The sequence below is a fragment of the Onychostruthus taczanowskii genome, unplaced genomic scaffold (assembly GCF_017590055.1).
Source record: "Onychostruthus taczanowskii isolate IOZ18803 unplaced genomic scaffold, ASM1759005v1 scaffold118, whole genome shotgun sequence".
Taxonomy (NCBI): domain Eukaryota; kingdom Metazoa; phylum Chordata; class Aves; order Passeriformes; family Passeridae; genus Onychostruthus; species Onychostruthus taczanowskii.
This window is the reverse complement of record NW_024498329.1, coordinates 911910-936917: the sequence shown is the minus strand read 5'-3', so window position 1 is coordinate 936917 and position 25008 is coordinate 911910. Positions and strand designations below refer to the sequence as shown.

Genomic DNA, 25008 nt, shown 5'->3' with positions numbered 1-25008 from the left:
CGAAATTACAGCCTTCTAGCTTGTAATGCGCTGAAATGAGACAGATTTTTATTCTGCTTTGCTAACACTCTGTGAGTCAAATCATAGTTTAAATGGAGTTCTGCTTTATCTGAATTCACTCTACACAGGTTCCACAATGGAAATTTTAATGCTGCTGTTTTGCTTCTTAATTCATCTTTTTTCCCCTACTCTTCTTTTCCTCCATTGCACCTCTTTTTTTCTTTTTTTTTTTTCTTTTTCGTTTATGATACAAAGTTGACATGACCACAGACACCACCAACACTTTCCTCTGAGCTAAATGTAAGGAGCAGCTTCTGTTATCTCCAGCAATCTCAGATGTATTGAAATGGCAGCCGGGGTTCAGACAATCCCATAAATGCAGGAGTACACAGCACGAAAGAGTGCCTGGTGTCTCCCGTGGCAGCTTTAAACTGAGCAAACCATATTTTTATTCTGTTGAAGTCCTTTTACTGTTGCAATTTGTCAATTCATCATAGTGGCATAAAGATTCAGGTGTCACAGTTGTACTGAGATGGCTTTAAGGGACTTCATTGATAATTGCAGCCTCTGTGAGATGAATGTGAATGACTGTGTGTCATTCCATGCTGTTGCTCCCCATTTCCACCCATCTGTCCATACTGCACATACTGTTCAGGGCATGGCCACTCCCTTACAGCTCTTACTTTTTCTGCTCTCCTTACAGCTCTTACTTTTTCTGGTCTTCCTCATCCAAAAATGGTCACTCACCATTTTTGGATGAGGAAGCCCAGGATTTGGACAAGTCTGCCACTTGCAAAAAAGTCAGGAATGCAAATTGTGAGTATAAGGCCTTAAGGAAGAAGCTTTCAACAATACTTATTGAGGTGTCTCATATTTATGTAGAGAATTTTCACTTCCTGTAGAGACAAAGGCTTTTAAAGACTGTTGATTTCTCTGAATTTTAACAGTTTTGGTTACTCTCCTCTGGAAGCAGCCATTTTCTCACCATTTATTTTCTGAAAAATCTCCTAAAGAAAGCTCTGCTTTAGGAATCATTGCTCCCCTGTGTTTCTGGTGCATATGACACTACTGAAGGCTCTGCAGCTTACACCTTGTGCATGACCTGCAGATGTTTGGTTGAGGCAGGGGACTTCACTATTTAGAGGTGGCCCCTGCCACCAGGATGGATTTGCTCAGGTCCATTCCACTTGTGTTACTACTTTACATTTTAACTAACTAATCTTGACTGAGGCTTTTTGCCTTCTCCGAGTTTGAATACCTTCTATCTTGTTTTGAATCAGATAAAGGCTGTGTCAGTGAGGCTGATCTAAGTATTCCGGTTGTGCCTTGTAAGAGATCTGTGTCATTTGCACTGAGGTTTTGAAAAGCCATTAGCCCATAATTGTGTTTCTCAAAAATGTAATTACAATTTTAAAAGGTTCCTTATTCTTTATAAAACCAAGCAGTGCATTAGGATATCTTACAGCACATCACTGCCAGTTCTGTCCATAATAACAACTGCTAATCCATGCTACAGAACTGTAATTACTTAGGAAGCCTCCCTTTATTAAAAGAAATCCAAACCAACTGGGGGAAAAAAAAACCCAACAAAACCAAAAACAAAAGAAACCTGGTGTTTTCTTTGGCTGTGACATTTTTAGAGTATAGCTTTTCTCTCCTTTTGGTTTAGCCTTTGGTTGCATGGTGCACTTCTCCCATGCACAAAGCTGTTGATTTCATAGGTCGACACCACATTTAGAAACTGTAGGACACACACATGAAAAAGTCTGAGACCTTTTAGGGTATTTTAGCACAAAGCATGTTCATACCAGAATTAGAAACCCCAGAAAGCAAGGGACATATAGTACTTGTTTTGTTTTAGGTCTCTGTTCTGTAATCAGGTTTTTAAGTCTGTCTTCAAAGCTCCTCGTACGCACTAACAAAACAGCATCGCAATACCTTGTGATGTTCTGCAAAAGCAGAAATAGATGAGTATTAACTCATTTGCACCTCATTTAAAAAAAAAAGAAGGAAAACAAAAAAAACCACAAAATCGTTGTGTCAGGTTTCAATGCCTTAGAAATACAGGCCATGCTATCCATTCCTCATCTTCAGCAGTTTTGGGGAAAAGGAGTTTGGGAAATGATGGTGCTACTGCCCTCGTTCTGCAGGCAGCTGCAGCAGGTGCATGTGGAGAAGGCAGCAGCCCTTCCTGAGCAGCAGGGGCTGAGGAGCTGCCAGCCCTCACTCCCTGCCTGAGCCCTGCAGAGCCCTGGCTGTTCCCGGGCTGTGCCCTGCAGAGCCCTGGCTGTTCCCGGGCTGTGCCCACGCTGTTCCCGGGCTGTGCCCACGCTGTTCCCGGGCTGTGCCCTGCAGAGCCGTGCACGGGAAACGCGCCGTCCTGCAGCAGAGCCTGAGCCCCGCGGGGTCCGGGCTTGCCCGAACCAGCAGCATCACCCCCCTGCAGTGTGCATCTGCCGGGAAATAGGAACAACATGGGCTGAGAGAGAGCGCTGCTGCTCCGAGCTCCTGCAGTGCTCGCTCCGGCTCTGTCGGGAGTGCTCCCCCCAGCTCGTGGGTGCTGCATCTCTCTGTGTCGCCAGGGAGCGCCTGGAGCCTTGTATGTTAGTCGAGCCCTGTTGGAAAAACTGCATCCCAAGGGTTTCCCGATAGAGACAGTGCCTTAGGAAACTTTATTGTATTGTATTTTTCGATTTGTTTCACCTTTAAGTAGTTCCTCTGCTGCAGCGCAGCAAATGCTCTCATCAAACCCCAAAAGAGCTTCAGCAGTGGGAGTTCCAATGGCAGGGCATATTTAGTTTTATTTGTATCCTGATTTCTTCCTACATCCTTTTCCTCTCCTTCCCATATTAATCGATTCTGATTTTAAAATAAAGTTCTTCATTTCATATGTGCCCTGTATGTTCTTGGTAAATCGTTAAGTCTGCTGCAGTCCTGCCCCTCTGTGCACACAGCCACTGCTTGCCTTACACAGTCATTCCCTGGCTCTGCAACCCTGCACAGACTGCTCTGGTGTGTCTGCTGTGGAGATGGTAGACTCACGAATACCCTGCAGGAAGGAAAGAATGTTTGCTCTTCATTCCCTTAGTCCAAACTTGGGAGCGTGTGGGAGTAGGAATCGCTAGCAGTTCAGTCAGTGGACCCTGTCAACTTTCTGCATTTTCTGTCAGCATGAAATATATTTTGAATCCCGTTTTGAGCATTAGTTTTTAAGTACCTGTTCCTGGTAAATACTGATCATCTGAGATGAATTGTCAAAGACTGAACACAAGGAATAATGTGGGGATAGTAGAGCGTTCTGTTTCCTTACTGAGTCCTAGATCTGGATTTTTAGGTACACAGGAGTTAGTCACACATCTCGTACTAAAGCAGCGTTGGGGTGAGAGCATGAAGCAGTGGCAGAGCATCAAAGACCTGAGCTGTGTCTGCCATTGCTAACCAGCAGCAGGATCTGTTAAAGCTCCAGGGAAGAGCTGCTAACATGGTGCATGAAGGTGAGCAGCTGGCAGGGATGGAGTTCCATGTCCATTGCATCCCATCCTCTTTCTGATACTCCCATTGCAAAATCTAAGAAAGCAAGCTTTACCATGTGTAACTTGTGGCAGTACTAATTATGCTAAACCTGAGTTTCACTCTGCTACTATAATGACCCTTCGTTGTATTATGTAATTGCAGTTTCAAGTGCTTCCCAGTTTGCAGGAGTAATTCACTGGATCAGCCTAGTCATCCTCTCTGTTTTCTTTTCAGAGGTATGTATAACTAAAGTCTTTCACCACATTATATTGTCACTGGAATTAGCAAGAGTTTTACAGTAGTTTGACTGGAAATAACATAGCACAGTGTATTTTAAGGAAAAAACCAAGCAAAAGTGTGTTGTTGCTGCTTCTACTTAGCTAACTAAAAGGTGTTATTTAGATTAGCACTGTATGTCAGTTGCTTGGAATTGGTAAGGAAACATGGAAGGGAAGATATTGCCTTAAAAATTATAATTGGTAAGCTGCAGAAAGAAATAATTATCTCTGAATCTACAAGCACTGGACAGGATAATTTGATCCATTTGTTATCAGTGTCACTGGGTATAAAGTATAGGATTTAGATGACGATATGTTCTTCAAGAATAAAGATCCATGGGAGTTTTGTACAAAAAGATCTGTTTTGAGAATGGAGTTAGCTCCTCTCACAGTTTATTAAGGTAGTTTGTATATTCCAGGTTGCTGCATGTAGACCTAGTCAGAGAATGAAACAAATGGTGAATTTCTTTGCAAAAATGTGCATGAATGTATGCACTGGAAAAGGCTCTAGTTGTGATGTAACAAATGACCAGTTTGGGATAATCTGCCTTTCTGAGCTTTCAGTTTTGTTCTGGGAAGATGTCATTGGTATTGAAACATTTAGACTGCTCCTGAAACATTCCAAAATGCTTTTATTGCTATTTTTCAGGTTTTAATATGTTACTTGTCACAATAACAAGTTTTATGTTTGTTAAGTTGGGAGACAGCTTGGACTTAAAATATTTTAAAATATTTTTTCAGGTTCCACAGGAGAAAATGTAGTCCAGAGAGGTTTTTTAATGACTTCATTCTGTAGAAAATTTAGGTAGTTACGGGGTAAAGGCTACAAAAAAAAAAAAAAACAATAATCAAAAAACAAAGCTATGATAGGTGCAAATGATTTATTGGATCACTTGTATTGAATTCATACTCATCATATATGATTGGTAATTTCCATGGTGCTCCTAATGAAATACATTTACATGTATCATTTTGTATTTCTCAGCAGGGTTTTTTAGCTGGTGTTGTCAGTGGGTGCTTTCTGAAAAGGTTGTGTGGTGGAGGCAGGGATCTCACACTGCATCCCAGCCTTCTGCTGCACTTACACAAACAGATCCCATTACTGGCCCCATCCTTTGGCAGTGCTGGTGGGCTGTAGGTTACATGTAAGATGACTGCAGATAATCTCTAAACAATTAAAAGTACTTGTAGTCTTTCCTTTGTGAATGATCCTAATTCCCAAAGGCTCAGGTTTGCTAAATGGTGTCCATTCCCTTTAAAGAAATATGTTCCTCTCCCCTCCAGAATCTTTGCTTAGTGGGGATTAGCACCCTGGAGCTCCCTGTAATCCTGAGCTTCCCAATGGGATCAGCTGGTACCTGCTGCTAGCAGCATGGCTGCACAGCCACATTCTCCTGCCCCCTTTGCTTTGTGCAGCTGCTTTCACCAGAAGCCTCTCCTGTGCTGCTGGACTGCAGTTGTGTTTCCATAGCCCTGCACCAGCAGCACTCTGCTCACACCTGGGCCAGTGTCCTGCTCCTGTGTCCCTCCTGGAGTGCACAGCTGCTGCTGGGCTCTTTGTGGCACTGCACACACGCCCTGAGGCCAGGGCTCATCTGGCTCAAGGGAGGAATTGCTTGTTTCAATTCTGCTGGGACAGGGTACCCTCCAAAGTGGTTGAGCTGGTTCAGAAGTATTTTTCAGGGAAAGAGTAACAGAAGTGTTTCACAAAGCCAAAACAGTTTCCCTGACTCACCATCCTCACTTTGGATCTGCATTGGCTTTTCTCTCTTTATCAGATATTTGGAACTACTTTGTCTACGTGGTGTTCTCATTTATTGTAAACTTATCCCTCACTTCATGATCTACTTCTGTCTTCCAAAGTAGCTTCCTTCAGCTATTTGATTATGGTTTGAATTTAGATCAAAGAAAAATGAGGCCACAAGACAGCCATGTGAGGTGCACAGACAGGGTACATTTTTGGATATGGCTTCATTTGGCAGCTCAGAGATAGAGGTGGCTCTACAGAGCAGCTGGATATGCTTCAGAGACCACCAGTCTGGGAAAGAGTTCAGGTGTACCTTTCCTGCTGGGTTTGCTGGGGTTGGTCTTATGCCAGGTTGAGTTCATACTGAATTGTGTCTTAAGAGAGCAAAACCAGGTATAATTTTCTATCATCCAATTTTTTTTCCCCAAGAGGTTACAAAATACTGCAAAAATTGCAAATGGCTTTTTTTTTTCATAGATTTTAATAATTTAGGAATCATACATTTTAATTTTATTTTTTCCTTTGGTCCCTTCAGGGGATTTTTTTTTTTTCCCCCCTCTGATTCCCATACCATGAGTCAGCTGGTTTTGGGATCATTTGTTGAGAAAATTATGTGTTACAGTGAGATTCTGAAGTCTGTGGTTGTTCATGCCAGGATGATATTCCAGAAATCAGCAGGTTTAATTAGTTTACCTGGGTATAACAGGCAACTGCTGAGGATTGATGAGTCCTTCACTCATTGTTTTTTGACTCAAAGCAAGGATTCAAGGTTTCTGGTGTTCAGAAAATGTGGTTTCCTTAGCAAGTACCCTCTTTTTAGTTTGAATGTTTAGTGTTTATTCTGTAATTTTGTTCCCATTAGCTGTAAATATGGGTGCACAATTCTTCAGGATGGCCTCAACAAACAAAGTTGTAAAATACTTGTCAAGATCCATAAAACTTTCAGCACAAAATCTAAATGTTTTGGAGGAATACATCTGATTAAAGGTGGTGCTCTCAAAGCATTGCAAATAATTACAGTGCAGTTGAAGTTAAACAGCTTTCTGCTTGGTTAAAATGAGGGGGCTAAACATGCCAGCAGCTGGCAAATGCCACCAGAACAGCTGCCAGCAGAGCTGAGTGGCTGCTCTCACAGCATCTTCCTGCTTTCCCTGGGCTTGTCTTATGGCCACAAGCCTTAAAGGCACTTTGTTCACTTTATACTCTCTGTCACTGTCTGTAACTTTCCAGCATTAAAATCATATTCAAGTGAAGTGCACAATAGCTTTTGTTTGCTTTTTTCCAAGTATTTGAACAGGATTTACTAGTGGTTTGTCTCTGTTTACGTACATCACTGTGATTTGTCTGTGCACCAAATGTTACCCAGACATTGAGACAGAAGAGGAGAGAGAGGCACGGGGGGAAATCCCAGTATCAGCAGCAGGGTGAGGCCAGGGCTGTACCCTCTCCAGAGGGCAAACTCAGCCTTGGTACTGTTGGCTGAGAAAAGGAGATGGGGAATGTCTCAGAGTTTTGGTGAGTGGATTGAAGTGGATTGAGTGGCTGTTGTTCAGCTCTGCTTTTCCACTAGGGCAATGAGACTGTGCAAGAATGGAGTTCCTTGATATTAGCTGTTTGCTTTGCTCTGTGTGCAGCCAGCCAGCACTCAGGCATTCTGCTGAAGGGAAGCACTTGAGGGTTTCCCTGGGAGGAACCAAGTCTTGTGTACTCAGTCAGGCAAGCACGGAATCACAGCTTTCTTGTGGCATCTGTGTCCAAGAAATGAGCTCTCAAATGTGGTAGAGTGAGTCTGGGCTCCCAGCTGATGAGCAGTCTGTTTCATTAGCTAAGGCTCACAGGAGGGAAAACTCCAAGGCTTTCCTCATCCTGTGTGTTTAAAGGAAGTGTTCATAGTAACCTGCCACTTTTCTCCTTGTTAATAGCAATCTTTGAAAGGAATAAAACCTCCAAAAGGAGACTCTGCTGTTAAGGTTCTGTTAAAAAAGAAAAACATCCTAAATGGCATAAAACTAAGTAAAAATGCCTTTCCCTTAACAAACACATAATTGATATTAGAGAAACTCAGCTGTGTTACTTTTGTTATATTATTTGTGAGCTTCAAAGAGCTGAGTGGGAAGATAATAATCTCCTAATAATCTTCTGTAAACTGTGGTTTCTTTTCTGTGTGTTTACTTTTATTTCGTGTACATACAACTTTTCTTATGGTGCTTAAATACACTTCATTGCTGTAAGTTTTGCTTCCTAAATGGAGTGAGTAGTGGGGCCTGAAATAAAGATACAGATTTTATATATTAATATGATTTATAAAGGTAAATTTAGGCTTCTTTCTTTGCTAGTGTGTATAAAATAAATTTTAGTATACTGGGAAATTTCTTTACTAAGCAATTTTCTGGCCTTACAAAGAAGTAGTTACCATGGAAAGTGGTCCCATAAAGTTCTGGGAGTCTTGCTGGACATCTGCCTGAAAGCCAGTCTGCCCATTTCATTTCCAGTGGTATACCTGACTTACAGTGTGCTCTATCAGTGCTTCATCTGTGCTTTCATCTCCTGATAGTGGCAGTGCAGCACGTCCTACACCACGTGTTTCAGAGAGGAGAGTTAGTGCTTGTGTGCCCAGAGGGAGCTGTGATGCAGGGCTGCCCAAGAGCAGTTCCCTGGCCACTCTGCATGTGTGCTGGAGTCCCTGGTGAGCCATTCCCATGCCTGAAAAGCCCTTTCAAGTCTATACAGAATTGTCAGTTGAAAACTCATTGGTTTTCCCTGTATGCTAAGAATTAAGATTGTGAGAGTATTGGGAGAGCACAAGAAGAAATAGAAGTGCAGAGTTTGAGGTGCATTTGGGTGTGTGATGTCCTGGTAGTATTGGTGAGAGAGGACAGTGTGTTTGTGTCTGTTCATGGCTCCCTCCAGGCTTTGGCAGGGAATGGTTTCTGTGGCACCACGAGCTGATGGAGCCCAGCAGTTCCAGAGTGCAGGGCATGGGGCTGGGTTGTACTGGACAGTGGTGACGTGGGGCTTGTGTTTTCAGAGCCTTGGTTGAAGAGAAGCTGTGTGAGGAGGGCGCCTGTGCCCTGGGAACAGAAGGATGTGTTTGTTTCAATGTGCCAGCACGTTCCTCTGGGCTCTGCTGGCATGGGGACAGCGTGTGCTGGGACAGCTCATGCAGTAGCTCAGTACAGGCACACCAGGAGATGGCAAAAGAGGATTCTTCTAAGGACTGGATGAGCTAAGGCCCCTGGGAGTGATCCAGATGAGAGGGGTATAAATTACAGATTGGGTACAAGGTGTTCTGGGAAAGCTCTCAATAAATATTTGGTCTTATGAGATTTGTGCAAAAGGCAAAAACTTAATTAACAGAGTTTCTGGAGCCTCTGTGACAGAGGTTGGAAGGGAGGGAGGCAGGAAAGAAGGACAGACATCCCTTCCAACCACCTCCATCCTGTCTCTCTCCTGCCCAAGCTGTGCCCCATCATGAAATGCAGAGCTGCTCTGCTCTCTCCTTTGCCTGGTGCTGCTGGGCCAAGGTCCCCCCTGCTGCTGCTGCTTTCACACCACAGAGGGATTGGGCACAGTGACTCACTGAGCAGTAAATTGTATATTAACTGTGCAAGCAGAAAAGTACTTAAAATTACTTAATGTACCGTGCAGTCAGCTGACAAATGCAGATTGTGGGATTTCACACAGCTGGCTCAGCAAAGGACTTGGCCAAGTTTCCCTACAAAATCAGAGAGAGAACCTGCAGCATCTAAACCTCACTGCAGACAGTTAATGTCCTGCAAACAATTGTGTGTCACCAGGAGACTTTGTCAGTTTTGAAATTGGATTTCTATCTATTTATGTAATAAATAACCTTTAGCAGAAGAAAAATGTGTTTCTGATATAACTAAAAAATATATATGTGTTAAGGACTTCCTAAGTAAAAGGTTTGCAGACAAAAAGCAGTAAAGCCTTATTTTCCAAGTACAAAAAAATCCAGTGTGACAGTGCTTTCTTTTAACAGGAAAGTGCTCACTCTGGTGCTTAATTTTTTTTTTTCAAATCTGTATTCAAAAATGCATAATGCCTGTGGTGTAATGCAAAACTGTGTGCATTTGTTACATGCCTGCACATCAGTAGGAAACAGCGGTTCTACTCCAGTTTTTCCCTTTTTCTTGTAGAATTTTGTACTTAAAAGTGCTAGAATTGTGACTAACATTGGTTTTGTCTGTGATGAATGTTTTGCAGTTGCAGTTCTCCTCTAATTCATATGCATCTTTCAATTTGGTCCTTGAAGAGTAGGTAGGAAGTTTCCTGGATTGTTAATTTCTATCTCTGTGTTTTTTCTGATTTGGCTACAGGTCCTTATTTTTAAAGTTCTGTACAGAGACAGTATACAATCAAATGCAATATGTGTGTATTTGTATGAAACATTTTTTGATTGCTTTGCAAAAAATACTAAAATGTTATATATAAGAAGTTCCAATGCTTTAATTTGCTGTCAAAGCATTTATTATACTGAGCAATCAAGGAGGTGCCCAGTACAGTCCAAATTTCTTTGGTTCCACCTTTTCTGGGTGAGAGCTGTGGCAGCAGCAGTGGATGTTCTCTCTGCCATGGACCTCAGAGGCAGAGTGGGGACAGCCAGGGCTGGTTTGGAGCTGTGCTGGCACAGGCTGGCCCAGGGGCACCTCGGTGGCCAAGCTGGGGTCACCAAGGGCAGACTGCCTTTCCTGGCCCTTCAGTGGTGATGGGTGTGTTAAGAGTGACAGTGCTGGTGCACAGCTTGGAGAGCTGTCATGCAGAATAAGTGTTTTCTAAGCTTACCCCCAGTTGTGTCCAGCTGGTTCTGAAGGGTGTACCTCAGTGCTGGGAGGAGCTGGCTTATCCCACCCTTGCACTCACCTTCCTGCAGTGTCTGCTTGAGCTGAGAGCCAAGCTGCTGGTCATCTGGGCATGTTGTGCTGGACACCAACACCCAATCCTGCATTAAATGTCTGCCAAGTAGACTTTCAGTCACTGCTGGCTTGTGCTGATTCACAGCACAGAGTGGCAATGAAGACATTTGTGTTAGCTTCCAGCCCTTGGAGCTGCACACACCCATTAATGTGGCAGTAGCACAGTCTGATTTAAATGCAGTCAGGAATTAAAAGGGCAGGAAGGAAAATACCTTTTTACATTCCCTCACCAGTCCAATGTTAAATCATATTTAGGCTTGTGAGGCAGTGTCTTGTATTCTTTGTGCAGATATGCCTCATTTCAGTGAAAATACCTTTGTGCACACCTGTCCAAAGGAAGGAAGATTTCACCCTCAGTTTCTGTAAAGTTGTTAGGTGCTGAGCCATCCTCTGTTAGTTGCTTATTGACCTGGCACTTCATAAATACTGCCCAAGCATAGCAGAGCCTGAGCTGTGCTCTCAACGGGGTGGCTGTAGGAGAGGTGATGCTTTACAGAAGGCTCTGCTTGTCCTCATGTGTTTCCCCATGGCTGCCTGCTGTGGAACCTGTGTGCACCCCAGGTAACTGATGCAGCTGAACTGACAGGCTCACAAGTCACTTGTACTTCAGCCTCTTGTGCAGCTTCTCAGTGGGGAGGGAAGGAGGTGCTGGCAGAGGAGCTGTGATGGTTTTCCTGGCAGAATTCAGCTCAGGAGCTGAGCTGTGGCTGCAGGAGTGCCTTGGCTGGTCAGCAGCACGTGTGCTTACACCTTGTGCCTGGGTCAGATCACTTTGTGCTGGCCAGTTTGGGGTCATTAAGGGACTTGAGCACCTGCTCTTGTGCATCTCTTCCTCCACATAATAAATAAACCTTGAGGTTTATTTATAGGTTGCTATGGAGAGAGCCATACTCCCATGCTGCATTTGTGAAGTGCTTTGGAAGTACAGTGGTTTTAGGAGTACAGACTGGCAGCATTGGTGGATCTTGCTGTCTCTGTAGAGTATCATCATTTTTTGTAAAGAGTATGCTGCATTTTGTCTTCTGGCTCATGCCTCCCTTTCTCAGCCAGCCTTGTCCTGTGCCTCTGCATACCCCGTTTCTGAGGTGTTGGCTGGAAAGTCTCCTGCTCCGTGGTGCTGTGGGGCTGGGCTCTGGAAGTACCACCTGCCCCACAGCAGGGTGAGTGCTGTTACCCAGGTTTGCAGAGCCAGGAGAATGGAGCACATTCACCCCAGGCCAGCTGGGCTCGTGGGGGTTGGCAGAACCACACACAAGGAGCACTACTGAACAGTTCAGTGTTCTTCTGCAATTAGGAACTGCTGGGATGATTGGCGTCAGTTCAGAGCTGCTTGGCATTTAAGGTTTGTGTTTGTGGTGAAGAGGAGATACGTGTGTTCATCAGAGTCACTTTTTTCTGCACAGTTCTAGGCATGGTCACCCCCTCACATGTAGGCCTGCTGAGCACTGAGGCATTAGCTGCTCTTCAATGGACAAAGTAGCATTTTGGTGGCCCTTGTAGGGCTCCCAGCTGCCAACTCCTCATGTCTCTCAAAATCTGACCTTCTTGTTGCTCTTGGCAGGAAACATCCCTACCAATTAGGCTTTTATGTGAGTTCAATATCAATTGCAAGTTGACTGATGGATTTTTTCTTCTATTGTGTCTTCTGAAAGCCAAATTAAAAATTAGGAAAGGTGCCATTGGATTTTTAATAGGAATTCACCATTGGTTCATTCTGTGTTTTTTCTTTATTCCTCTTAGCTGCTGAGGCTACTTATTGCTGTTTTGCTTCATAGAGAAGTATCACAGAGATATTTTTCTCCCTTATCCTGTGACATTCTGGGATCTTAAAATAAAGGAACTGCCTTCAACTGCAGTGAAGGGCATCTGCTCTTCAGGCTGATGAAATGTCAGTGCCTTTAGGCATCTTAGAAAATCAGTGAGCACTGGCATATCAAAGATAGCCAGAAAAGAGATTTTTTTCTCCCATTCTGACTGAGGGAGCCCCATGGTGGATCTTATATAGGCTTGGGTGGGAGGCTCGGGAGGGTTGGTGATCTAAATCACACAAATTTGAAAGCAAAATTTTAGGAAGATGGAAAGACTGATGAGCATTTGAACTTGGAATGTGTTTGTGGAGGTTTTGCTAAGTCAATATACTGGTTGGGAAGCAATATCTGCTTTTTAAATATAGAAGTTTAGCCATTTCTAGATTATTATTTAGAAGAAATGTATAGTGCTTAAATAAGACCAAAAAATTATTCCCTAAATAGGTAAAGGAGTAAATGTTTATCTAAGACTGCAATAACATTCATAATCTTTTTTCCCCCTAATCTGTTTTACTAGACAATTTTGAGGATTGTGGTCCTTGGCATATGGGATTACATTGAAAACAAAATAGAGGTAAGCTCCCTCTCTTGGTACTGTTTTCCAGGCAGCCCCAGTGAGACCATGAAGAACTGCTTTGGATGGCTTTGTTATTAACCTGGTGCAACACAATATCTTTTAAGGCAGATAAATACACACATTATTTTCATTATGTGAATTATCCATAGCTGAGTGTTGCAGTCCCTTTTTCTTTGAGAGCCTCAGAAGATTGCAATATTTGAAAATATTTTATGAAGGGAGGAATTTTGGTCTTCTTGCTCTTTGTGTGACTTTTGTTGTTAGAGCTGTGCTGGTCTAACTGATGATACTGGTACCCTGAGATGTAAAAATTGTCACCTGAGTTTTATATTGAGTTGAAATTAGTTGAGTTAGTTGAAAAATTGCATGTAGTTTCCTGGTAGTAAATACTAGTTTGGCAAAACCCCCATTTTTATTGTGAAATTGTTTTGATAAGCACTGTAATTAGTACCTCAAATTAAAAAATACATAGAATGTGTATACTCTTGTAGAGAAAGAAATACAAATTCATGTGTAATAAATAATATATAATCCCAATCTGAGCAGAAATCTGGAGATCAGGAAAATTAAAAGCTCTTTCTTGACACTGCCTCATAAACCACTACTGTGCAGGAAGAACCAGAAGAATCTGGATGTTCTTGGAGCATAATCAGTGTAGAGACTTGCATATTTTTGTAATGAAGTTGTAAACATTTTAACTTGTTTTGCTGAAAAAATAAATGAAACTTAAATAGTTGATTCAGGGTTTCTTACTATTAAGGCTAAATGCAGCAGTTTCTGAGAATTCATCTTGGTAATTTGGGATAGTGATATTTTTTACTGCCCATTGAGTGGCTGCAGTAAGAAGTATTTCTTTTCAATACATTGAATGGTTATACACAGTTCTGAATAAGTAGTTGTTACAAGAACCGTGCCCTGCCTCTTTATGCAAACAGTTAATCAGTGGGCCTTGGCAGCAGGGGAGGGTTCCAGCAGGAGTGAGAGCGTGGTGCTCTGTTCTCCTCTGCTGGGCCAGTGTGGGACAGACACAGCACTGCTGCCACTTTGCTCTGAAACACATTGACTGGCTCATTTCTGTCTAATGCTTTGCACAATTGCTTTTTCTGATCTAATCCCGATGCAGCCAGTGTCAGTAAGTCATTCAGAGCAGTGCCAATTACCAAACTCCTTGCAAGCCTCGCTGCCCCACGGGAGTGAGAGCAGGCAGTCCTCCTGTAGGTGCACAGCCATCCCCACATGTGAGTAGCCAGGACATGGCCAAGAGCCATTAAGTCTCTTGGTTCCATCTTTTTCTACTTGTTTTCTTGATCTCTTCATTTAGACAGTAAGATCTATGGGCAGGGACTGCGTGTTTTTTTTTTTTAGATGACACTATGCCAAGTAACAGGTAATAAATACCAGTGATGGTAAAACTCTCTGGCTGTAATAACATTTAGACTATCACTTCTCCTTGGGGATTTTGGCCAGTATTTCCAAATACCTTTCTCTCCCCCTTCCCTTCCACCACAGTTTATCTTTCTTCACCTCATAAAAAGCACTAAGGAATTCTGTTGTGCTACCTAAAAAGGATGCAGCCTTTCTGTGACTTGGCCACCTCTCATATCCCTTTCAAATAGGTACGTAATTGCATTTCTTTTGGACAAAGAGGTACTCCTTCAAGATTTCAAAGAGGAACTGCAGGGATATGACGTTAAGGAAAAGTTTGAAAAGACTGATTTCTCTCTAGGTGTTTGATGGTGCTATCATAATCCTGTCCTTGGCACCAATGGTGGCCTCAACAGTGGCTAACGGCCCCAGCAGCCCGTGGGATGCCATCAGCCTTATCATCACCCTGCGGATATGGAGGGTGAAGAGGATCATTGATGGTGAGTGGGGACTCAGCTTGGGACTGCAAGCATCACCTGGCAGCCTGGGGAAAAGAGGTTTTAAAAATACAGAAAGATTGCTTGCTACCACTGTTCCTGTCATTGTCCTTTCTCTTACATGTTGCTAGCACTGAACAGAAGAGAGTTATGACTCCCATGGAGGAGAGTGGGTCTGGAGATCATGGCTGTATCTCCTGCTCTCTAGGACCCTATATAATTTATTGGTTTGTTTTCCTGTTAGGCACCTTCCTATCCCCTGCCCTGTAAAGTAAATGTCCTGACCTGCTTTATGTCTCTTGCCACCAGTTGTCATTCTTGATTCTGCAAAATAATTGATTCTCTGCTTTGCTGATATTTGCTGCACCCTCCCCATAACCATACAGCCAGCTCTGTCTTGGGACTTTCTTTTCTAAGTTTTTGTCAGTAAATAAGTTTTATGTGGGATTCCAGGAAGATTTTCTTGCCCTGGGGATTCCCAGCAGGAGGTGCTCTGTGCAGTGCTATATATCCTGGAAATGAAGTGCATATTGGTGGTGTTCTGCACAGATCTCTGTGGGGATCTGCCAGGGGAGAGGAAAAGGCCCCAGCGAGTCAAGGTTGCAGAGAGCAGAGTCTGTGGCTGGGCCTGGAGGCAAGGACTTTAGTGTAGGTTACTGTGTGCTCAGCAGCTTCAGGCAGCTTAGGGAAAAGGAATGGCCATTTTGCTCATGTGTGAAAAATCAGATTTGGGATTTAATGCCCAAGAAACTTTGTGTTCAGAGTTTAAACAGATTTGGGTTTAAATGCCCAGGAAACTTTGTGTTCAGAGTTCAGGAGAGGTCATAGCCCTCTGATTGAAGCATAAAACAAAATGGCAGGATTTTGTGTAGCTTCAGAAAACATTAATTGCAGTATGTATTGACCAGCTTTTCTGGTCAGTGTGAGTTTGCCATAGTTAAGTCATGAGCAAAATTTCTAGAGCCATTCAGAAAACGCATTGAAAACTGGCCTGTAGCTTGAAAAGCCATATAAGATAAATGCCCTTTCTGTTTCTTCAAAATATCTTTCTTAGTCTGCTGTGTCCATTAAGGACTGATTTCTAACCACAACGTCTAGGAATTAAATGGTTAGGGCTGTGGAATAGTTCTTTTCCTGGGGGAGCTGTGCTGTTCAGATTTAGAGGGAATGGGACTGATTCTAAAGAGAAAATCCTCCTACCCAGTAGTTCAGGAAATCTGTGGTAAACACTGGGGAAGAGCTGTACTAGCATGGAATCTGGGAAGAGCAGGCAGCATGCATTTCAGTTCAGCTAGGCAGATGGAGGTCTGACCAAACAATATCTAGACCCTGCATTTCCTGTGTTAGAAATCCTTCCCTGAAAAATGTACTCTAGTGCTGCTTCTATTGGAAATACTCTGGTTCTCTGGATGCAAGGGAAAGGGATGATATCCTTTGGCCTGTAAAGGTTTTCTTCCTGATAAAAAAACAAATCACATCTGGGTTGTTTTAAGTGTTATTTGTGTTTTCCAGCATATGTCCTTCCAGTGAAAGTGGAGATGGAGATGATGATTCAGCAATATGAGAAGGCAAAAGTTATTCAAGATGAGCAGCTGGAAAGACTAACCCAGATCTGCCAAGAACAAGGGGTAAAGTTCAGTTATGTCTTTATTTACGCATATCTTGTCAAGGCAAGTCAAACAGTTCGTGTACTTCGCTGCAGGCTGAGCTTTGAGAAGTACCACTGGGACTTGTGCTGTGGGGTGACAGGTTTCAGTGCTGAAGAAGCATTAACTGGAGCCAGGATATTGTCAGCATGGTATTTGTCAAACAGCAGTCAGCTGCCTCTGCTGCTGGGCTTGTGTTTTCAGAGGTGAGGAAAACAAATGTGAGGAACAGAAAATAAATGGTTCCAGTTTGTCATTTATTAAATGAGAACAGCTAGTTTGACATAGTAGTAACGTACAAAAGCCATTGTTGGAGACTGCAGCTAGTGTTCCTAGGGAAAGGATGTGCAGTTTAAAAGAATTAATTTCCCTGCTTTAAATGCAAGAGGCGGCTTCCCTGTAGGTCAGTCAGAGACTCCTGGCAAGCTCAAAATCTTGCAGTAGAAGCCTCTAGTTCCTGGAAGCAAGTCAAGATTTAAGACTCTTCCCAGGCCCCCAAATGTTCAGTGATTCAGTCTAGAGGTAAGGGAAGGTGAAGTTTGAAATATCTCAAGTGAATATATTTTACATGAAAAAGGTGTAAAACCATTTTTGGGGCAACGAGCCAGGAGTTTTTGCCGTTTGTCTTATGCAAATGAGTTCTTGACTAACTTGCTTTAAAGTAGAAAGCGGGGATGGATATTGAGGCTTGGGATAAGTGAGTGTTGAGGTGACCATCAGACCACAAAGGGGAACTATGAGATATAGTCCAAATAAATCCTGGAGATTTCTAACTTCAACTACCACTCCTGGCTTGTGGCAGGTACTTTTGAAATAAAAAACATCAATATTTAGGTCCCCAACTGATTTTTAGGTTTCGGTCCAGATCTCGTGGATGTCAGCCTAGGATTCTGCAGTGAACTGTTGGTGGTAGTGAGTTGCTTTGTCTGTGTGATGCTTTAGGAAGAACTGTAGACAGTGTGTAATTTCATAATACTGGTTTTGAGTCACTCATATTAACCATAGCAAAGTTCTAAACCTAAGGCTTGGCTTCTGCAAAAAATTAGTAAATGCCACCTATATTGTCTTGGGTGGCAAAACTGCAGTCGTCTTCATAACGGCTTCGCACGATGATACTTGGTGATTTGGGTTCTGTCAAGGTTGTGAAATTGCCAGATAAATGGTATAGACCCATTTTACAAGGGAGAGAAATAGGTGATTTCTTGAGTTCCAGTGCAGTATTTTGTCTGTCAGACCATATTAAAGGTCTTGACAATCATAAATTGTAAAACAATTGTTTTTAGGAACTTTGCTGTACAGCCAGATAACACTCTCAATCTCTAAACAGTTTTTGATGTTGTAGTTTCATAGTCTGATCCCAGGTGGGGTTCAGGAGCAGCTCTTGGTGCTCTTCTTTCTGAGCCAGGTACTCCTGAATGTCTGACCAGAATCACCCTAAATCCAAGCTCTGATGGTCACAACCTGTACAGCAAAGAAAGAAACGCTTCGCTGGGAGAGGCGTAAATCTGAGAAAACAGAGCAGGTTCTCTTGCCTCTTGCCTTCAAGTGTCATCTGCTATGGAAAAATACAGTCTATAGAAAGATGACAGCATGCTAAATCCCTGTTACTGGCCTGACTTGCTGCCAAACAACTGTCTCAGCTGTATAATATCAGGTAAATGTAGTAATTTGCTGCAGTTAGTAACATAAGACATTGACAGGAGTAGGGCATCCTTTATTTGTAAATTATTAGCTTCATAATTCAGTCAAGAAAAAGTTGTCAGCATTATAATATTCACATTAACATTGTATACAGCATCTGATGGGGAAAATGGCTCCTAATGGTATTTAATGTCTGAATTTCTGCCAGGTGCTGCACCTTTGTGACCACACCGGCGATTTGCGTTTATTCCGTAGTTAGAGATGGGGCTGAGAACATTCTTGGTGGAAAGGTTTCCCAGTGCTTCCTTTTCTGAGATCCTGTGTTTGGTTTCTTACTGCTTTGCTGCTGCTCAGGCAATTGGAGTTGGAATTCTCAGGGTCTGGCATATTCTGCAGCTGAAATGATCTTGAAAGTTTCGAGCAAAGTATTAATTATTTCGTTAGAGGATTCGGAAAAAATAGTTAGCCTGTTTTGCTTGGGATTTAAAACAAAAATAATTGGTGGCTGGTTCTCTGAGAAGTCCCATGCTGATTTGAAGCTGGTGCTTAATGCTAGGCAGACAAAACCAGGATTTCTGTTTTAAAAATTAAAAGCAGGAAAGATACAACCTCCCTTCATCTTTTTGAATTCTCCTTCTTTTGTCAGTTGTGGGGTTTTTTTTGACCAGTGATGGGGTATTACAGCTATAAAGTACATTTCCATTCCTGACTGACATTGGAGATGTAGTTTTGCAAACATGGAAACTCTTTCCACATGTTGCTTTTTGGCTAACAGTACATCTGAAAAACAAAATATATTTATAATTTATACTTGCACAGACCACCACTTTGTTCTCTGTAGTACCCCACTGCAACTGTTTGAATAGTTTGCTTTTTATTTATTCTCCATTGGCCAAAAAAAGAGATTGTTAAGCAGGAATGGAACATGAGGGATTTCTAAAAATGGGTAAAGGTAGAAGGAAAAGAAGTCTAACTGCAGTCACTGTCAAGAATATGAAGAGTATATTGCTGATGGTTTTGTTTTATCAGAATAATTTAAATTGCAAAATGAAGTTCTGAAGTTTCGTTAGCTATGAATTCCAGTTAGGGAAGATTGGTTTTTTTCTCTGGAATCACCTGTAAAGGAATTTCCATTTGTGATAACAGATATACTTAGCTGATCTTTTCTGCTTAGCTTTCAGAAGAGTCATTCAGCTGAACACAGCCAGGAGTATGTGCTCAGCCTTATCACACCAGAGCTCCTTTTCTGTCAGTTCCTGTAGAACTGGGGTTTTCATATTCTTAACACTGCAACAACTATGGGAGCTGTATTTTTTTTTAATCTTGGAATATAATTTGTACAACAGCTGCCAGTTTAATGACAGGGCTATTTAGCTGGTAAAATTACCTATCGGAGAAATAACGCATGCTATCCTCTCGCAATAATTTCTATTTATTTCTCACTACCAGTCATTTTCTTGGTGGATGGAAGGCAGCCAAGGTCATCCCATGTTTTATTCCACCCATAAATCATTAGTTTGCAACTGTCTCCTGATTTTTATTGTTACCAACAATGGCTAAACTAATGGAAATAAACATTGAATTGTATCCAAGTGGTAGATGAGTTTTAGGGCAGGGCATTCTGTACAGACAGCACTAATAGAATGAGCAAAGTTATTGCTCCTGCATTAGACACAAGTAAGCTTCTGGCTAAAGTGTTCATTGATCTCTCAGGGACTGTGTTGGTCCTACTCTGTTGTGAGACCATTAGAGGGGAGTACTCTGTGACTCACTGCTAAGTCTTTTTTCGGGTCTTACATGTGTATTATAACATATCAGCTAGGATGGGTGGCCCGCTTAATAAAAGCAGGCATGTGAAAGGAGATGTTATCTAGAGCTCTGGGTAGGTCTGTCAATTTACCTGCTTAGAAATAATCACCTAATGCATTACTTGAGTGAGGAAGTGCTCAGGAGTGCCCCATAATTATTTTTAGTTTGTCTCCTGACAAAATATTGCCAGGTTTGTTCTGCAAGAGGACATGTAACAGATTTTGAAAATGGTAAGTTTAAATTTCCCACTGGTGAACTTTCTCTTCATGCCAGACAATCTAGTTATTCATTCTTCTCTAAAGCATTCTTTATCTGCCTTTTTCTTGGTAATGAGTGTATTTTCACATCAGCCACATGTATTAGACCTTTGTTGCTGTCTTCAGCTCCATGGTGGTGGGTTACCCAGACAGTTCTCAGAGGTGCACAGAGACAGTACACAAGCATGGAATGTGCAAACTTCCTGTGAAATACAAGAACAAACATTTTCATTGTGAGAATGGGCAAGCACTGGAGCATCTTGCCAGGGAGGTGGTGCTGTGTACACACAGCCTGGAGATAGTCAGAATTTGAGCTAAATGGAGCTGCTTTAAGCAAGATGTTGGATTAGATGGCACTCCCAGTTCCATTGCAGCTTAGATTATACTGGGATTCTATGAAGTTTTCAAAAATATTTTTTCTGTTACAGAGTATGTTGGAACTTATTAATAAATGCCCACCAGAAGCTACCAAAGTATGTGTAATTAAGGAACATGAATGTCATAGGTGTCAGGAGGGGATTTACCTTTGTCTCCTTTGTCACAAGTTATCTTCAACACAAGAGCATTTGTTTGCTCACTGGCTCTCTTTGAGATTTGCAAGGTTCTTCCACAGAGCTGATACCTATGAGTTAAAATAAACAAACCAAAGCATGTGTTTAAGTTTATATGCCTTTTTTTGTCATCTGATGATAAGTGCAGTGTGCCCCTGCCCTGCAGGCTGAGGGAGATTTGCAAGGTTCTTCCACAGAGCTGATACCTATGAGTTACAATAAACAAACCAAAGGATGGTGTACCTGAGGTACAGACCGTGCTTTCCTCAGCCCAGCTGTGCGGGTCCAGGTGTACGCTCAGGTCGCTACATCAGCTCCGACTGCAAATAGAAATTCAACATGTTCCCTTGGCCCAGAATTTTACCTTAAAAAAACTGTTATATATACCTTCTAATGATTTATTTTAGCTGCTCTGGACTGCCTGAATGAAGTCAGAGCAATCTCATTAGCTCTTGTACACATCAGAACTGCCTGAGGTCAGTGTGCAATACAGTCTTCAGTAGACAGAAGCACCTACAACCTAATTTGCTCATGCAGCCTCTCGCTGCATTTCACCTGTAAGGAACACGCCCTGAGACTCAACCTTTGGTTTAGGGGTTGCTTTGAGTGGCTGACACTGTGTTCCAGCGTCTGCAGGATCCCGGGATACTGCTTAGGAAACAATTCCTACCGAACAATCACCTCTGTAGATCCAGGCCTTTTGTGAACAAAAATTCTGTTTCTCCTCTGTGACAGGGGCTGTTGGTACCCGGGCTCGGTGTCTGTGACAGGGTGACACTGGCACCCAGACTGGTATCTGTGACAGGGTGACAGCAGTGCCCAGGTTCAGTGTCTGTGACAGGGTGACACTGGCACCCCGATTGGTATCTGTGACAGGGTGACAGCAGTGCCCCAGTCTGGTGGCTGTGACAGGGTGACACTGCAACCCAGTTCACTGTCTGTTATGGTGTTGTGGTGCCCGGTGTGTCCCGTGCCGAGTGTGTCCGTTCCCGGTGTGTTCCCATGCCCGGTGTGTCCCGTGCCGAGTGTGTCCGTTCCCGGTGTGTTCCCGTTCCCGGTGTGTCCCGCGGTTGGTGGCGCGGCTGCAGTTCCCGCTGTGCTCGGCAGGTGGCAGCAGCGCGGCGCTGCGGGCCCGTGTCCGCGCCGGGCCGGAGCCGAGCCGGCGGCGCGGGCACTCCCGGGCCGGGCCCGGACACTCCGGACACTCCCGACCTGTGCCCGGACACTCCCGGGCTGTGCCGGGCACGGACACTCCCGAGCTGTGCCGGACACTCCCGGGCTGTGCCCGGACACTCCCGGGCTGTACCGGACACTCCCGAGCTGTGCCCGGAGACTCCCGGGCTGTGCCCGGACACTCCCGGGCCGTGCCGAGACACTCCGGGCCGAGCGCGGACACTCCCGGGCTGGCGCGGACACTCCCGGGCCGTGCCGGACACTCCCGGGCTGTGCCGAACACTCCCGACCTGTGCCCGGACACTCCCGGGCCGGGCCCGGAGCAGCTGCCCGGCCGTGCGGGCTGGAAGGGCTGGCAGTGACCCGTGCTGGTTGGAAATGCTCACTTTGTCCCCGGGAGCTGTGAGTGCAGGAGGAGTCTGGGCTCTCCCCCGTTTCTGCTGTGACCTCCTCCTTCACACCTGTATCACGCAGTGAGGCCTTCAGGCTTCTGATTGTCACGATGCTCAGCAAATCTTTGTAACTGCTGAAGCTCCTTAAATTGGATCTGATGCAGACATAGTTATTGAGCTGACTTCTAGCTAGTTCTGTTTATTTGTTTTAAAAAATACCTGCCGATTTTTTGTCTTGCATGAAAAAAGGAAATCGTACCATAACTCTGGGCCAGAATTAAGCATTTCAATGACAGTTATTTCTTTTTCTGACACAGGTAAATGTTTTTGCAGGGTGAAATGTAGAAAAACAGAACTTATGTTTGAGCTAGACAACATGAAAAAAAAAATCTCCAAATTTCTTTTTTGCCCAATTTGTTTGAATGCATTTCTTCCATTAAACCAAAGGATATCTTTCTGTCTGTAAAGGTGGAATGTAAGGTATTCCTTGTGATTCCTTGTTTTTCTCAAGTCAAGGATAAAACCTGAAATTCCCTATGTTCATACTGGCACAAGCACCTTGAGCTTCAGGATGCTTCAGGCTGGCTGGGAACAGAGTTAGCAGTGCCAGTTCTTCCTAGCAATAGGTTAACACAATAACAAGAATCTGCCATGGAGGCTTCATTGCAGGAAATCAGGGGGCAGGGCAGAATTTTGACATTTGCTGATTCCACCTGACTCCTGACTGCCACTGCCAGAAGACCTTTGGTTAAAGCAGTGAGCACTTGCAGCCAGCTGTTTGCAGCTGCCAGCCCTCTGTGCATTGGATTGCAGATGGAGGAAAAGCTGTGTGCTTTGTTAGAGCCCTGGATTAGCTGCTTTAATGGGATCTGGAAAGCTTGAGCTGCCCTTTGGCTTTCTAGATTTGAGTCTTGCAATGGGCCTTCCAGTTACTGTAGTTCCTTCCCAGATGCTCTGAAAAGCAGATCGTCTCCAGGTGTGGCAAACTGGAATCCCTTTTCCTTTCCTGAATTTGTGGAAATTCTGTCTGCTTTCCCCTCCCCGGTGTTTGCACCATGTCTGACTGCAGTGGAATGAATGGGTTGCGGTGATGAGTCCCAAAATCTGCCAGTGAAGCAGATCTGAGTCACATTTGAGGGTGAGAGGCACAGCCAGGTGCACTCAGTCAGGGCTGTTCCACAGCAGTTTTCCAGCATGGAGGTGCCAATTCCGTGTGTGCCGTGGCTGTGGAGTGGCAGCTGCCGTGTCCTGTTACTCACCTCATTTGTGTTTCCCTCTCAAACTCTAGAATTAGACATGACTTGGTCACTGCTGTACTGCTGATTTTAAAGAGTTACTCTTTTAAAGAGAAACTTCCTTGCAGCCCCACAGCTGTGCTGTGTGGCACAGGGAGTTTTTTCCTGCTTATGTAAGGGTATAAAGAGTCTCTGCAGCCTCTCCAAAAAACACTGTTTTCCTTCCTGCATTGTGGAAGATACTGGCCATCAAAAACTAAATCTGCTGTATCCCTCAGTCAGATTGTACCTGGTAGCTTCTGTTTTTCAGGTGTCTGCTGTATAACACCAGTCATGAGCACATCTCCTTGTGGCTGCAGAAGTTCTTTAACATGTTTGAGAGAATGGCCAGAAAAGTGGTAATCTTCCCCAGGGTTTTCTGCACACTGCTGAGTACAGAAGATTTCAAGTCAGAAGAGGACAGTAGTATCCTCTCCTTGTCTCACTGGTGAGGGAGGACCCTTCTGGGTGCTGCTCAGAGAACCTCCTCTTCATTGGAAGCCTCATTACAAAGTCTGATTAGGGATATTTGTCATGAACCTAACTCCCTAAATGCCTGTTAAAAATGGTCTCCTGCTATAAAGGTTACATGAGGTTGGGCAGTAAGACTTGTTAAAACTGTCCAGAATCTTAGCATCAGGACTTAGCTGTCCAAAACAGAGGACCAGCATGAGGCAGTCACTGTCTTTAGCTGTGTGAGCAATGGTCCAGCTTACATAGGCTCTGGGAGAGCACCACCAGCTTGGACTCATGTCCTGGCTCAACCACACTATTTGTTTTACCAGACCTGTAGTGTTTAGTGATGAGTAATAGGTCCCCACTTGTAACATATAAACTTCTGGCTATGCTCACGTGACATCGGTTTGTGGTGTTGTTTTCTCCTCTAGTTTGAAATCAGGCAGCTGAGGGCCCACCTTGCTCAGCAGGATTTGGACCTAGCTGCAGAGAGAGAGGCTGCCCTGCAGGTCCCACACGTGCTGAACAAACAGAGCAGCAAGAGGTACAAGGTGGTGGCCACTGAAGACTCGGACGACGAAGCCACCGAGAGCATCTCTGAGCTGCGACCTGCACGAGGTGAGTGCACAGCTGATCCTCCACAGTGGGATCCCACTGGACACCTTCCCTCCTGCAGGGATTCATTGCTTCCCTGGAGGCTGCAGTTTCCCATTGCTGCAGAGAGGCTGCATGTGCTCTGAAGTTGCAGGAGCTGTTGTATTTGGGAGCAGGTTCTAAACAGAGCCAAAGAAATGACAGGGGAAGAAAATATGGCTATGATGTACTTTCCCAGTGTCCTCATGGTTACATCCACCAAACACTGGAGAAGCAGCAGCCAAATGAAAGTTGGCCAAAGATAATCACTCACAGGTAAAAGCAGGGAAATTGGGAAGAACATTGAAAAACAGTTTTGGTCTTTGGCCACTTGCATTTCTGTGGTTTGGAGAGGACTCCTGCATCAGCTGTGAGGCTTGCCTTGCCTGGAGGCTGTGCTCTCACCAGTTCCCTAAAGCTGCCAGTGTTGGGCAGGGCAGCACTGGTGCCAGAAAAG

The 25008-nt window shown here is 43.9% G+C and overlaps 1 protein-coding gene across 5 annotated transcripts in view; it reads left to right on the top strand.

Moving 5' to 3' along the window:
• Positions 1-25008, top strand: part of TMEM266 (transmembrane protein 266) — an 83206-nt gene that overhangs the window by 40244 nt on the left and 17954 nt on the right. For all 5 annotated transcript variants that reach the window (XM_041427726.1, XM_041427724.1, XM_041427727.1 and 2 more), the window contains 5 exons: positions 3676-3749; positions 12798-12854; positions 14584-14722; positions 16232-16347; positions 24350-24536. In XM_041427726.1, the coding sequence (XP_041283660.1) occupies positions 3676-3749; positions 12798-12854; positions 14584-14722; positions 16232-16347; positions 24350-24536 (573 nt within the window). The remainder of the gene's footprint in view (positions 1-3675; positions 3750-12797; positions 12855-14583; positions 14723-16231; positions 16348-24349; positions 24537-25008) is intronic.